We start from the raw sequence: 16,222 nt of genomic DNA, 5'->3' as shown, positions 1-16,222 counted from the left end.
ACATTGCCCCAGTGGAAGAAATCTTATCTCCCCAGCAAAGCTTGCTGGTTTGAAATACGAAACTGCAGCCTAGCAACAGAATAAATTTTTCTAGTGAAGAGAGAGTTTCTTTGCCTCTCTCGACTTTGGGGTAGAAACAGGTTGCCCGATGCACTCTTGATCACAGCTGAGACCACAAAAACCCTAAGGGGGCGTTGGAGTTGTACAAACGCTCAATTTCCCATGAGGGGACATGAGACCTCCTCCTCAGTCCTTTGGGCCATCGGTGGTAGAGAAGGCGGTGTTTGCCACAAAACCTCTGTGGACTCCAGAATGGCCTCGTTAATGAGGAGGGCTCATCAAGAGGGCTCTACTGAACCCAAAATATCCACCAATCAATGTGAGCTCTCCTAAACTACCTCCACTTGTATGTCCAGAGAGGAAGCCACCTTCTGCAACAGGTCCTGATATGCCCTGTAATCATCCTGAAGAGGTGAGGACACACTGGACACCACCAGGGAGGAGGAGGAGGAACACAGAGCAAGTTGAGATGGTACCTTCCTTAACTTCTCTGATAGAGATCCTGCTGGGGCTGCTGCTCGGCACCCAACCCCGTACCGAGGGTGGCCTCACATGCCATCTCACAGACTATTCTGGTGTCTACTTGGGGACCTGAGGGAGGAGCTAGTGGTGGGAGGAAACCCTCAGAGGCTCCAGTATGGCCACTGGTAGGGCATTAGACCCCAACCTCTTCCAGACCAAGGATCCATGTCCCTCGACCAATGTGGAATCTCTGCTGTATACCAAGGGCGAAAACGCCTAGATGGAGAGTGACGTCACCTCTCTCTAGATCGAGACACATATGAGCCAATCTCTGATTCTGAAAATGAGCCCAAGTCACCTGACCAGGAGGACACAGTACTTCTCGGTGCCAAGGACCGCCATCAAGACTCAAGAGATGACAATACCGAAGAAAGCATCTTAGGCTTGCCTCTTCATGGCACCAGATAAGGAGGTGCAAGACTGTCCGTTATCAGCACAGAGAGATTCCCCGATGCTTCTGTCCTTGTGTCTAAGGGTTCAGTGCCGCAGAGTGGGATGGTACTCCAGCAGTGGTTGGTTTCAGAGGCACAGGGCTTGGTGCTGGAGTTGACAATCCCGCTTGAGGTGCAATTGGCACCAACAAGTACTTCCTCTCCGAGGACACCCTCCCTTGTATCCTGGTCGAAGGAGCTGGGAACCTCAATCTCTTGCAAGATGAGTACTTCGAAGCACCATGCCAGTGTTTTTTTCCTCGGTACTGGGAGAGTAGTATCAAGACCCTACAATGTCTGGAGGAGCGCTCCTAACAGAAGTAGACTCTGTGCCTGCCTTGAGCGAGCAGGCTCCGAACACGGACGCAGGGCTGCCTCCGCAAAGAGGTGACCCATCCCTATCCTTTCTAGTTTGGGGCACCTGTTACAGACATGACCCTCGCCAAGGCACTTTAAACACTGAGAATGAGGGTCACTCACTGGCCTGGATCTCCTGCCGACAGTGCAAGGACTAAAGCCCCAAGAATGAGGCATTCCCTGGTACTGGGCGTCAGCACCCACAAGTGAGGACTGACCATTCTAGTAGACTACAAAGCAATTAAGAAAATGAAACCTAACTAAATCAACTATAAATTTACAAAAACGAGTACCAACTATACGCAAGAGAGACAACTTGTATATGGGGGGGAGGGATAGCTCAGTGGTTTGAGCATTGGCCTGCTAAACCCAGGGTTGTGAGTTAAATCCTTGAGGGGGCCACTTAGGGATCTGGGGCAAAATCAGTACTTGGTCCTGCTAGCGAAGACAGGGGGCTGGACTCGATGACCTTTCAGGGTCCCTTCCAGTTCTACGAGATAGGTGTATCTCCATATATTAACTCCATGAAAGGGAAAAATTCTCATTGAAAAAAATGGTTATCACCTTCTCGTAACTGTAACCATTTTTTCTTCTTCGAGTGCTTGTTCGTGTCCATTCCAAACAGGTGACTCACAAGCCCAAGTTCAGGAGGTGGGGTTGGAGTCATCCACTGATTGGAGCACTGCCCTTCCAAAGGCCGCATCGTCTCTGGCCTGCTGGGTGATCGCATAGTGCATGGTGAAAGTGTGTATGGAGGACCATGTCGCTGCTCTGCAGATTTCCTGGGTGGGAACCTGCGCCAGGAACGCTGTTGAAGAGGCCTGGGCCCTGGTGCGCAGTGATCAGAGGAGCAGGCACCTTCGTCAGGTTGTAGCACTCATGGATGCAGAGCGTGATCCATGACGAGATACGTTGAGAGGAGACAGGAAGACCTTTCATTCTGTCCGCCACTGCCACGAATAACTGGACAGACTTTCAGAACGGCTTCATTCTCTGGATGTAGAAGGCTAGCGCCCTGCGGACAACCAACGAGTGAAGCCTCTGCTCTCTGCCGCTTGAGTGTGGCTTAGGATAGAACACTGGGAGGAAGATGTCCTGGTTGATGTGAAACTGGGAGACAACTCTGGGAGGAAGGCTGGGTGAGGCCTGAGCTGAACCTTGTCCTTACAGAGCATCATGTAAGGGGGCTCTAATGTCAGTGCCTTGAGCTCAGACACCCTCCTGGCTGAGATTATCGCTACCAGAAACGCTACCTTGCATGAGAGAGAGAGCAGGGAGCATGTCGCCAAAGGTTCAAAGGGGGGTCCCATAAGTCTGGAAAGGACCAGATTGCGGTCCCAAGCCAGGATAGGCTGTCAAGACCTTTAAGGAAGCGGCTGATCATAGGGTTAGTAAAGACCGAGCGGCCCTCTGCACCTGGGTGGAAGGCCGAGATGGTGGCCAAGTGAACCCTTATTGATGACATGGACAGCGCCTGCTGCTTGAGATGGAGAAGATGGTCTAATAAATGGCACAGAGGCGAGCGTCGGGGATGAACGGTGCTGCACCGACCAGATTGAAAATCTCTTCCACTTGGCAAGGTAGGTGGCTCTCGTGGAGGGTTTCCTACAAGACTCCTTCTTAGTCTGGGCCCAATCCTTTCCCTTGGTACAGTTCTTGTTAGTTCCAGCTCAGGTGGTAACTAGGGGTTTTCTCATGACTGCAGCCCCCTTTGTTCTGTTCCATCCCCTTTTATAGCTTTGGCCCAAGGCAGGAATCCTTTGTCTCTCTGGGTCCCCACCCCTCCTAAATGGAAAAGCACCAGATTTAAAATGGATTCCAGTATCATGTGACATGGTCACGTGTCCTGTGAGACCCCTAGTCTCCATTCTTCCAGGGCTGGTCGGCAACTACCCCAGAAGATTTGCAAGTAAACAGAGCCATTTACAGGTGATTGATTTTGAAGCACCCTTAATGGCTTCCACTTAACATGTTTACCTCAGTAATACAAGTGTATATCTTATTCTCCTAACTCCAGACATAGAAATAATACATGCAAACAAATGGGATGAACACACAAATGGGTAGATCCTAAGCTTTGCAATTATACCTTACAAGAGACCTTTTGCATAAAGCATATTCCAGTTCCATCATATTCACACTTAAAAAATCCTGCTACCCTGCACATGTGCGCGCACACAGCTGGTTGGAATGGACATGAACAAGCACTCGAAGAAGAAGCTAACATGCGCAGACAACCAACCATGGACAGTAAGAAGGAACTGAGGGGAATCAGGTCCACCTTTTATATGACTGCACAGCAGCACGAGGCAGCAGAGGGCACATGCATCACCTCAATGGGTACTGCTAAAGGACAAATCTCTGACACTGGTGTCCTGAGTGCACACACACCAGAAGCGGAATGGACACATGCAGTCACTCGAAGAACGGCACATGCGGGCGATCAGAGTAAAGGATATAGTCACACTCCAGGCTGACTGATCTGTAGCACACACTTTTAACTTAAGGTGGTGCATCTGGCATCCATGCCATGTGCCTAGGGAGCTGTCTGCCTCCCCAAAGTGGGACTCACCTGCCCGGTCGGCTGGGCTTGGTGTATGAGAGCACGGGGGGGAGGGCTGAAGCATTCACTGGCCTTCCAGCACAAGCAGCCTTTCACTAGTGCACCTCATTCCTCCACTGCCCGCATCCCTGGGGAGGCAAGCACGGCCTGTGGCATGACAAAGTCTGTTGCTAGGGGTGCCAGAATGTGGTGTTTCTTCCCGTGCTAAAAGCTAAGACCCTGGAGATGGTCACAGCCCCTGCTAGCCGGCAGAGCTCCGTCCCAAACCAGCCACCCTGGGAGAGAGGGTGCCACACTGCCCGGCCAGGGCTTCGTTTGTGCTTCCTTAGTGTCAGTTGAGGCCAGAGTCCCTGTATAGCAGGAACGAGGGCCCTTAAGCTAAGCAGGAGGCACCTCTCACCCAGCAGTCAGCCACTGCCTATATACAGCCCCGGGCCCTGTTTCCCAGAACGCACAATTGGCCCTCAGTACCTGTAGGTTTTTTCCAGATGAGGTGTTTCCACAGAAGCTTTAAATCCACTTCCTCCCAATGTAACAGTGGGGTCTTTCACAGTGCCGTCACCTGGCAAATGGAGCATACAGGCATGTTAGAGCACCCTTCAAGCACAACCACGAAAGACTTGCAAAATACATTGCTCCCAATCTAATCATTACTGAGGGCAATTCAATGTGCAGCGGCCTTTTCATGATGCTTTCTCTTCTACATCAACTGCCTCTGTAACTCTCACTTGTGCACAGCAAGAGTCATACTCTTAAGTGTGCAGCATGAAACCGAAAACAGGTGACAGCCTTCCTGGAGGAGTGGGGGGAGCCCTCCTATCGCTCAGCAGACTGACAGCTCTGCCGTTCAATGGGCTGTCCACGAGGGACCGATCCTACATTGAACTAGGGCTGAGGGACCTTTGCCATCTCTACACTCTGGGATCCCAGCCATCTTCAGGACAAGGATGCGAAACCAATCCTGGCAGCCATGCATTCTGCCTCACAGCATTCTGCAAGAAAAGGGGGAACAGGCCACACAACAAACTCACGTGCAGATGCTATTGCTTCAGCAAGGAGTCACCGGAGATGGCATCCAGCTAGAATGGTGTTAAACACAGGGTTTGCTTGTCATGCAAGCCTCCTATCAACTACGAGGCCATAGGTACAAGGCTGGGGCCGCGTCTGAGACCTGGGCATTTGAGAGTGAAAGTTCTGTGCGTCAGTCTGATCTGCAAGCACCAGCGTCACGCCGCACAGCTCACACAGAGGGAGGAGCATGCCTAGGGGCAGGCATGGAGTACGATATGCAGAAGGTGGCAGATATGAGACCCTGGAAGTATGGAAACTTCAAAAGACAATTATTGTGAGATGTGCCGGATGCTGTGGGCATAGGAGATATTCATTAACTTGTGTATCTAGAAATGTGATCTGTATTCTTGTGAGCTGGGGATTGTATTCTAGCTACATGAGGCAGCATTGCCAAGCTTCCTCCAGGAGCTAAAAATCAGTGGAGAGTAATTATTGGGAGCATGTGAAATTCCATGGGTGAGTTAGCGATAGAAAGGTAAGAGAGGTGTCATTTGATTCGTAACAATCTACAGAATCATAATTCCAATGGTGTCGTCCTCCGTAGTATGGCACCAGAGACTTGGTGCCGTCTGGCTCCCAGCTCCAGCTCCTTGGATTGGTGGAAATTTTGATAATACAGTGTAATCAGAAATGGGTTGACTTGGTATCATTCAAAAGCCCTTTCTCGCTCAAATACTATGGTACCAAACATGACAAACCTAGAACAATTACGCAGATATATATGCATGAAAACATTAAAGAATAATTAAAAATTGGATTTTTAAAACACAGGCCTAACACACAGCACTCAAAGCTAAATTGTGGCCCTCGACTGACAGTACTGTGTTATCAGCTAAACGCTCAGAACATGATACCTGATTAATTTTTTTAATGTTACAGATTACTATAAATGAAAGGAGTGCTTCAGGTTGATTTGCCATCATCGCCAAAAATGAAGCAGGTCAGTGGTACTGATTATCAGTTTTGTTTATCTATTATGAATGGCAATGAGGCATTGGTTAAGATGTCAGTATCCAGGCAATAATTACTGGACTGCATCTGCAAACAGTACCCACATAAAGCAACAAAAAGTCCTGTGGCACCTTAAAGACTAACAGATGTATTGGAGCATAAGCTTTCGTGGGTGAATGCCCACTTCATCAGATGCATGTTTGTTGCTTTTTACAGATCCAGACTAACACGGCTACCCCTCTGATACTTAGTACCCACATAGTTACATCACATAATTAATTACAATTCCAAAGCAATTTATTACAAAATACTTGTTTTTACTTTGGTCTTGATCATTTTTAGGCATCAATGAGGAGAGTAGCTGAATCTTTGGAGAATACCTAAATACAATGCTTGCAGGGACCATACACGCTATCGGAAGGTGCACATAAACTGAATTTGGCAAGATTGGAGAGGAAGTACAGGACAAGGGCCAACTGTAGGTGAGACTTGCCTTATACTAGCCATGGAATGTGTTTTGAGAACAACACTTGCTGCTTCTGCCATAAGCCTGAAAGCATCCATTAAGCACAGTTACAATATGTGAGACAGGTGAGAAACCGCATGAAGCAGTCAGCGAGAAAGTCCCACGGAAAGTAAAGTTAAACGAGTGCAATGACCCAAAAGACACCCACACACGACATTGCATATCACATAGAGTGATGCACCAAGAATATATGTAATGTGCTGCATCTAAAGGTAATAGCAACAGAAACAAATATGATTTTACTCCTGCAAACTGTGCAGTTCAAATTGTTCATTAATTGCCTTGCAGAAGCTGTAATGGGTAGGAAAATAGTGGCGATGGCCAATCTAGAGGCTAAGTACAGAGAAACAGTTGCTCTGAATGGGACTGAAGAGGAACAAACACTTAGCCAAAAGGTTCTGGAAGCACTTATTGAAGATGAACTGTGGGATATGGACATGGTTTGTAGTAATCCTACACATAGATGTGAATCAGAGCGCATATCCTTAAAAGCTGCAAAAGTTGTGGCGCTATCCAAAGAAAAAAGGCTGATGTCAACAGTAATATGAAGACTGTTTGCAACTGCTACATTTTTACAGAAAAGCATTTTGTCCTGCAGTACATGGGAGTTTCATTGATACACAATGGATGACCTACAGGAGCTCATTAATATCATAACGAAAACAGTCCTCAGGGATGAGGTTGTTAAAGATGTCAGCTGAATGGATACTTTGGGACATGACTAAGACAACGATTATGTCACGGAGGTCACGCAAGTCACAGAATTTGTGACTTCCATTGACCTCAGTGACATTTTCTGCCCCGGGGCTGGATCTCCAAGCCAGCCCTCCACCTCCACCCTAGTGGGGGGACCCCACAGCTGCCCAGCCACAGCTGGGGGACCACCAGAGCTCCCTGATGCCATGGGGGGGTGTGAGGGGACCCTGCAGTAGCCCAGCTTCCAGAGGAGGTGGGGGACCACAGAGCTCCCAATTGCTGCAGGTGGGAGGGAACCCCCAGAGCTCCCTGCTGCCACAGGTGGTGGGGCCCCCCCAGAGCTGCTCAGCTGACGCGTGGGGAGGGGGACCCTGGAGCTCCCACTCACCAAGCGGCGGGAGACACCAGAGCCCCAGCAACAGTGGGTGCTGAGCTGAACCCACCTCCCCATTTTGTCAGGGCTATTTTTAGTGAAAGTCAGACACAGGTCATGGGCTTTCGTGCATTTTTGTTTATTGCCCGTGACTTGTCCATGACTTTTACTAAAAACATCCGTGACAAAATCTTAGCCTTAGCCATGACTTGTATGAAACCTTCAAAACCAAAAGAATTATCCCAGGCTCCATCAGTCTATGGATTCCAAACAAGAACAGATGAAACCTGTGCTCAAATGCAAAGAAAAAAGTCAGAGTGAAGGTGGCAGGGATCAGTACAGAGCTAATCTCAGACAGATCATGGATTGTTTGTCTCCTGGTTGTGTCCAGATCTCAGTATGATGTTGATCTATGTGAGACTTTGGGAAAGTCTGAGTTCTTCATGGTAGCACTATCTATGTTCGAATGCGACAGAACAATGCATACGTGCCAGGCAAAAAGCAAACTCATGGTCATTTTGCATGGTCTTCCTAATCCAGCACCTACTGACAAAGGGACCGGAACCTTACGCCAATAGAGACTTTACAACACAGCAAACATAGATGGTGTGGCTGAGGTAAAAACTCGCAAACTAGAAACGTAACACCTGCCAAGATTTGGCTGAACACTTCATTATGAGACTACAGGGAAAATACTGGACCTATAACGAAGTCCATCTCCTGTTTGATGAGTATGCAAAGGAATTAATTACAAATATCACCAGAAAGAAGACTCCTTTGCACCTGTCCAATGCAAAAATCACTGACTCCAAGAACATCTCCAATGTCACAATGTACCATCTCATACTTACAAGAAGGATGAGTTAACAGCATACCTTGCAGGAAAAATGCTTCAGCATGTGAAGAATTGCTCCAAGAATTTTGTTGTTGCGTGGCATAATGAAGCTGCTGCCTCGCCTCACACTGTTCAGTGGAGTTTCTTCATAGTTCCCATGAGGAGACTGACACAAAGTTTCTTGCATGCCATCAGTGCCACCAAACTCCATATTTTTCAATAAGACACAGATGCTCTAGTACTCTCTCTGAGACGCTACTCAAGACTTCCACAAGATTCTGGTTTTGTGCCTGCTGCTGGGGAACAGAATCGCTGTATATCCATCAGAGACATGTTCCTATCACTCGGACCGTTAAACCCTGCTACACTGCAAGGTTTCTACGCCAAGATTTCTAGTGACACTACTGGAAGATTGGCTGGAAAGACCAAATTATCTTACTGGAAGCCATTTGATTCAGTATCTGAAGACTCTTTCCTCACTTTGAAGGTGCTCGGTACAGCTAAGACAGTCGCTGATGAAGTCATAAATGCACTGGAGAAGTTCATATGCTGAGTTTACCATTTGAGGATCAACATTACAACACTTGCAGAGCTACACTGGTAGATGTTTTCCAAGAAACAAACAGAGAAAAATTGCCCCAGACAAGGGGGTGCATTTATACCTGCTATCAAGAGAGCAAACTCCAGGATGACTGAGCAAATCCAGAACTACCCTCCCCGATCAGGCCTGGATAGATCTTTGAGGATGGACTCATTACACCAGTTGTGTGTTAAATAGCACACACTCCTACATCAATCCTTCAGCTAATCAAATGTGTGCAAAGACCAGATGCTCACCACCCTGCAAATGTTTGGAGAGCAACCCGCTTTACACGGACATGTGCAAGCGCAGCGCAGATGAGGATCAATGTGACAATGTGTCTAGCAGTGGTGCCCTAGAGGAGACAACATGGATGAAGACTGATGAATAAAGGTTAACTTCCCTAGAATTACTAAGGGTTTTTTTTTTTTAAAAAAAACATAAGCAATGGATCCTTGTGTTAATGTAGAATTAAAATAAGTTTATTTGTAAACATTTTCTGAAATATGTATCTACATGATTGTTCTAGGTTTGTCATGCTTGGTACCATTGCATGGTGGAAGAAAGCTTTCGAAAGATACCCAACTTGACCCATATCCAATGATACTATTATCAAAATTTCCAACTGAAAGACATGAAGCTGGGAGTGGGGGTGGGTGGGATGTCAGCGAGTCCCCTCTGTCACACCACAGAGGTAGACACCACTGAAATTATGATTCTGTAGGTTTTTACAAAATCAAATGACACCTCCCTGACCCTTCTGTTACTGACTCACCCACGGCATGAGATTTTGCTACAATATATTCCCAGACTAAAATCCTGGGACAAGCAAACAACTCCAGAGAAGTACCATCCCCTGGGAGGAACTGCATAGGCTGGATCAGACCCGGATCAAGAAGCCCAGATGACAAAGAAAGAGCTTGTGTTCTAAAAGGTCAGCCTGAAGTAACTGAGTGTCCCTCATTTAATCCTTGAGCTGACCTGAGACTGTAACCAAGAGGGTAAACCCTGCTGGAAGGGCATGAAGCCCTGGAACCTGTCAGGGTCTCCACCGGGGGAAAGAAGGGGAAGATAGGGGACACCTGGTAGGCCCAGCATGTGGGTAGACTGATGGTTGCTTTAGTATTGTTTTCCCTGTAATTCTTCTGTTCTAAATACAATAAATGCTCTGTGAAAGCTGGCTGCTCACTGTGCCGAGAGAGAGTGAATCACAGGTGCTGCACTCATGTCAGACTTGCTGGGATAGTAAGAGTGAACTGCAGGGGACAGCAAGCCTAGATCCCTTATCTGGAGGGAGAGGAACATGGGTCCCTGCTCATACAGACATGTCACTTGGAGGTCTGAGACCTGAAAGGGCACCCTTGAGAAGACCACAGAGGGAGCAGAGATCCAGCAAACCCAGGAACTGAGAGAAAGAGAAAACACACACCAACTCTGTAAACGGAGATCCTGTTGCTGGCGTCGAGGACAGCAAGGTCTGCGCTCTTTGTGGGGTCTGTGTGGAATGCGACCTGGTTCACTGCCTGCTGGAGCTGGAGCTGGAAGGTACACATGGGCGGAGGCACCACAGAATGCTGGAAGGCCGTTACCAGCACCTTATCTGAGGAAACAGAAAAATCAGGCTGTGCACCATCCCCCAACTGCAACTCCAGCTCTGACTCAGACTGTAATAGACACAGCAACACTACCAGAGGAAGAGGGGGCTTGGAGGGTGGGGAGGGGTACAATGAAGGGCTGCTCTGCCCACTGAGGCCCTTATTGAAAGCCCTTATTAATTCAACTCCTGTGGACTCTGAGGGGCTTTGGATTTAGCCCTGAAGGAGGGAGCTCTCCCACACACTGGTGTCTTTTATCATGTCCCTAAGTGAGAGAAGTAGCACTCAAGCATTGCAATGCCCCAGACAGACACCTGCTAAACACCAGACACACAAACGTTTAACACATTCCCCCTCCAACCTTGGCCTCCAACCATCACCTCCATCGATAACGGCCACGTTGGCCACAAGGTGGCTCTCGTCCCCAGTGCTGCAGTCGGTGCTCCAGTGCCAGTCATAGCAGAGGGCGTGCCATCCTCTGCAGAGAGCGTGCAGTCGATATGGGATCTCAGGGTCCCACAGCAGTGACACAAGCCGGCTTTTCTCAGCGCTGCCAAAATGCAGGCTCTGCTTCAGGTACCAGTGATAGTTCCCTACTGTCCAGAGCTGAACTACACAGAGAAATGTAGTCATTACACACTGCATGGGGGCTGGGGCAATAAGGTCACAGCTAGCACCCAGCCGCACCCTCCTCACTTACAGCTTGCGGGGATCCAACAGTTTTAGCTGAATGTTGTGGCTCAGGCCCTCTCTCTGTCATGGCCGCCACCAAAGATTATTTCAGCAGCCCTTCAGCCACCCTCTGCTCCAGGGAGGAAGACTAGCTTTGGGGTTAACACACTACACTGGACACAAGAGATCCAGGTTCAATCCCTGCCCCACCAGACTCCCTATGTGACTAGGGCCCAGTCACTTTGCTATCTGTACAGGGGGGATAACCACCCTTCCTGTCTCCCAACCTCTATCTTGCCTATTAAAATGGTGAGCTCCTTGGGGCAGGAGCTGTCTCTTTCTGTGTCTGTGCAGCACCCAGCACAAAGCAACCCTGACCGCCAAAAAGAACCTAAAACTTCTGTGCCCCTCCTCTTCCCCACAAAAGACCTTTCCCCAAGGGGACACTAGCATGAAGGGCTGGGATCTTCAGTCACTGGTGTAGCTGTTTCAGAAGCCCACTGATGGGCAGTGAGCTTTGGTATTGCTTCCACAGCAGCTGGCCTGGACAATGCCTGAGCAAAATCTAGTGAACTAGTGCAGTTTCTCCTGACCTTGCACAGGCATCTCAGAACACTGAGCAGAATCTCTCCATGTCTTCTGGCATATTGCCTCTCCACACCTCCTAATTAACGTGCACTTGGGGGCAGCCAGGACACTGCAAGTATTCTTACCATAGGTGTTTGTCTCGGAGTTCTTTTCTTTCTTAAGATCTTCCAACCAAACTGCCAGGATCGTAGAGTCTAAGTTCCAAAGCAGCTCGTTAACCTGATGGGATAGAGTCTCTCATTGGTGTTTCTGTCCATATACGAGGCAGACCACCATGTCAGAATCATTTACTCAAGCTTAAAAATGTTGGTTGGCTCCCTCCTTGCCCAGACAGCATACAAGTGAGCACGCCATCGCAGGGAATAGAAAGCAGTAACATATTACAAAGCTTATGCAAGGAAATCCCCCAGGCATGAATTTAAGACGGCAGACAGGTCTCCACATCAAGTAGCAGCAAGCACTGCATACACAGAGGGTGACAGCCTGGACCCCTCACCTACCTTGGCTTGGCCTTTCTGAAACGGGAGGGTGAATTCCCCGTGAAGGAGACCATTTTTCTCAAAGAAGACAACATCATGTTTGTTGGGCTTCTCCTGTGTGGAGGCTATCAGGCTTCCAGAGGGCCTTAAAACAAATGTAAGGGTAATGCATGAGTGACCACAACTGATTGCAAATTTAAGGCAAGGAACACATCTAGCTGCTTGCCCTTGCCCAGTAGCACACAAACCAAAGGAGCAGCCGAGCATGTGCTCTTATCAGGCCTCCAGCCAAGGCTCTTGCACCGCCACGCAGACCTTACTCAGGGTTCACAACACCACTGCAGAAATAATATTAGTACAGGAGAGGATAAGTGCTGCTGTCCCTCCCAAAGCTGAGCCAGCCTGGTATGGTGTTGCTATAAGACCATACATAGGGCCTAACCTCTCCTGCCAGCTCTGGTCTCACCTCCTGAGCAGAACGGGGAGCGGTCCTGGGAAATAGGAATGACTGTCTCTAAACGGCTCTTCCTCCTTACATGTTTGACCAGAGGGAGGGCAGCTCAAAGCAGGAAAACAAAGGAGGGAAAGGATCCTTCAGGCTCTGACAGACGCTGAGGAAACCCCACAGCCAGTGAACAAAACCCAACCCCATTCACCAGGAATGCAGGCTGCTCATTACTCACTTCCAGGCCAGTGCTTGTTCTAGTCCTGGGATAGGCTCACTTGTCGACTGTAAGACCAGCTCTCTGCTCCACACTCTGACCTTCCGGGCCCCTACACGAGACAAGGGTAAGGGGGGGAAAACAGGAAACTCAGGAGAAGCGTCCTCTGCTTTTGGTGGGGTGAGGTGGGGGTGGAAAGGGACAACTTCCTCATGAAGACCCAGAGCACAAACATGAAGTATGGGCACCTCTCGCAGATAATGGCAGCTGCAGACAGGGTCACTGGAATTGTTGTGCAGCTCACAATTATGACACAGCTGTGAGTGACTATGCACAAGGTTGGACAATCTGATTGTGACCATTCTCCTGCTTAAAGCGTCAGAAAATAACTCTTTTCTGCTTGGAGTTTCTCATGTGTATTCTATACTCAAACTTCCCAAATAACTCTGAGTTTCACATTTCCTTGCATTTCTGAGAGTTCCGATTCCAAAAACGACTTCTTTTGCATTCTGAGATGCACTGAATAGTTTTGGTCCAGTCACAATTAAAAGACAGCTTGATGTGCGACATTAACTCCTTGTGTGCAAGGTCCTGAATGAGAACAGGGGCCAGCTGACTTTTGAAATAAATGACGGTCAAAATCCAAACTGTTTGGAAGACCAACTTCTCTGGTAGCAGTTCCATGTTCTGACAGAATGCACAACCCTGCCCCAGATAACAAACAGGGGAGGCTGGGGTCTGGCCCTGCAGAGGGCAGCCTAACTTGCATACTTTGGTTGTATAAGCTATGACGTTCTGTTGGCACCGCAATTGTGTAGGGACATAGCTGTAACTCAGTGTTATCAGCCAGAACCCAGCACCCGAGGTTTTGATCCAAACAAGTGAAGTATCAGTTAGTGATAGCCAGTAGTGATACTCCCCAATATGTTTGCAAACCAAGCCAAAAGCCACATAAACTGGGTGTTTCTAATGGGCAAGAGGAGCGGTTTGGGAAGGTTTGCTTTCAGAAGAGCATGGTTTCAAAAGTTTGCTCCTAGCCTGTGACAGGGAGGAGTGAGAGGAAGAAATAAAACACACCAGCAATTCTAGCCACTGCTTTGCTTTCCAGGATGCAGCAGAAAACAACACCCCTCTTGTGGAATAGCCATCACACCATTTCTGACCTTGGCTAATCTCTGAATACGGGCCTGAGACAGATAATTAGGTCCATGGAAAGTGAGAAAGAGCAGAGCTGTGAAGTCAGAATCTGGGCCTGTTTCCCTGCACAGGGGGCGTTTTAGGTCCAGAGTTTGACTCAGACCCATCTATACTGAAAACCAGGCCCAAAATGGAAGGAAAAACCTTCAGCTTTTTTCTTTAATTGCCAGTTACTAAATATGACAAAGTAAGGCGGCTTTGTCATCTTGATAAACTGATAGCAGCCTCCCACACCAGCACAGGTAAATACTTCAATTTGGGGCTGGGCAGGTTTTCTAGATCAGTTAATCCCATACCTGTCTGTGGACAAATAGCGCTCACTGCTACAAACTGCCCATCTCCTCTCCAGGTGACTCGGGGTCGGCCATCATCAGAGGATGAAGCAGGTGGCACTTCCTGAAGTTATACAAGAAAAACCAAAGGATCAGGTGCAAGTCTGAAATGGCTGCTGTTGGAATGGCCTTTGGCTACAGAAAGCTATTGGCTGCCCCTGCCCTTTGCAAGTCCATTATGTAGTTTATTACATCCACAACAACAAAAACAGGTGTTAAAAGAATGTTAAGGTGGCAAAGTTAAGCACTCAACAGTTAGGAAATGCCAGTAATAAGACTCAGAGGGTAGCCGTGTTAGTCTATATCCACAAAAACAACAAGGAGTCTGGTGGCAAATTAAAGACTAAGATTTATTTGGGCATAAGCTTTCGTGGGTAAAAAACCCACTTCTTCAGATGCATCTGAAGACTGTCCATGTAACCTTAATTTGCCCCCCTTGTGTGCCTGCATTATGATACAGCCTTTAATGACAATCACATCCATTTTAGCCACAGCTCTCCTCACTTTTTCACTGCACAGGACAGACTGTGCTCTAGGGATGAACCAGGGCTGTGTAGTGAAGGGGGCTGTTATCTGTGGGACCCTGTCTGATGGGCTGCAGAAGTTTGAAGGTGTGCAGCGAACGAGGCAGGGAACTGCAGAAAGAGAAAGGCTGGTCTTCTGGTTAGAACAGTTGAATGCCACTCTGGAGAAGAGGATTCTATCCCTCCCTCTGCCACAGGGTTCTTGTGCGATGCCAGGCAAGGCACTGACATCAAAACATTAAGAGGTGATCAATCACTAACTGTGTGCTCCTCATTTTCTGGGACCCTGAACTTGAGACCCTGGGGTCTGATCTGCAGAAGTGCTGAGCACTCACAGCTGCTACTCAGGTCAACGGGAGCTGTGCTGTGAACATATGAAGCACTATACAATAGTATGTACGCTGAAAAGTCATGCCCCAAGCGTCTCAAACTGGGCATCCAAAATTAGTGGAATCTTTTGAATATTTTGGCTTTAATCTGTGCCTCAATTGCCAATAACACTGCACATCTCACAGGGGTGCTGTGAAGATACATTTGTTAATGTTTGGGAAGCACTCCCTTTGCTGATGAAGTGCCAAAGAAGAGCCCAGGAGGAAATTCAGAATTCTAACTTTATAGCAGAGTTCAAACAGTGTGAAAAAAAATAAGGCCTGGGACACGCATTGAATTATGTGGCTAAAATAAAATATTGACTAGCTCTCATTAAGTCACCACTGTCCATCCTGTACGCTGAACAAGGCAGGGGTCCTGTGGAAAAACCTGTATGTGATCATGTAATTAAAGACAGTATCATAATGTAGACACACAAGGGAGCAGAGTTAAGGCAGTACAGGTATCCTTCATTCTGGCTTTTCATCACTTTTGAGTGCTTTGCCATCTTAATGTTTCTTTAACTTAGTTTTGTTTGTGTTATTTCCTAGTATTTAAAAAAGTAAATGGAAAAAAAAAATTCCACCATGTGACATCGCACTGAATTTGACACTCACACAGGCCATCAGCAGGGCTGGAACCATAGACCCACAGCATAGACCTCTGCCACGTAAGCTGAGTAACTCTTAGCAGTAGAGTACAACCTCAGAGTTATGAAGACCAGAGTTACGAACTGACCAGTCAACCACACACTTCATTTGGAACCAGCAGTACGCAATCAGACAGCAGCAGACACACACACACACACACACACACACACACACACACACACACACACA

At 48.0% G+C, this 16,222-nt stretch overlaps 1 protein-coding gene across 1 annotated transcript in view; it reads right to left on the bottom strand.

Moving 5' to 3' along the window:
- ELP1 (elongator complex protein 1) overlaps nt 1-16,222 on the bottom strand; it is an 89,408-nt gene that overhangs the window by 67,569 nt on the left and 5,617 nt on the right. Inside the window, exons 4-10 of the mRNA XM_029911318.1 lie at nt 14,455-14,554; nt 12,983-13,073; nt 12,321-12,444; nt 11,946-12,039; nt 10,941-11,171; nt 10,395-10,565; nt 4,405-4,495 (exon numbers count right to left, since the gene is read on the bottom strand). Of these exons, the coding sequence (XP_029767178.1) occupies nt 4,405-4,495; nt 10,395-10,565; nt 10,941-11,171; nt 11,946-12,039; nt 12,321-12,444; nt 12,983-13,073; nt 14,455-14,554 (902 nt within the window). The remainder of the gene's footprint in view (nt 1-4,404; nt 4,496-10,394; nt 10,566-10,940; nt 11,172-11,945; nt 12,040-12,320; nt 12,445-12,982; nt 13,074-14,454; nt 14,555-16,222) is intronic.

This window comes from Terrapene carolina, unplaced genomic scaffold (assembly GCF_002925995.2).
Source record: "Terrapene carolina triunguis isolate 2854851 unplaced genomic scaffold, T_m_triunguis-2.0 Scaffold94, whole genome shotgun sequence".
Classification (NCBI taxonomy): Eukaryota; Metazoa; Chordata; order Testudines; family Emydidae; genus Terrapene; species Terrapene triunguis.
This window is presented reverse-complemented; position numbering and strand designations above follow the sequence as displayed.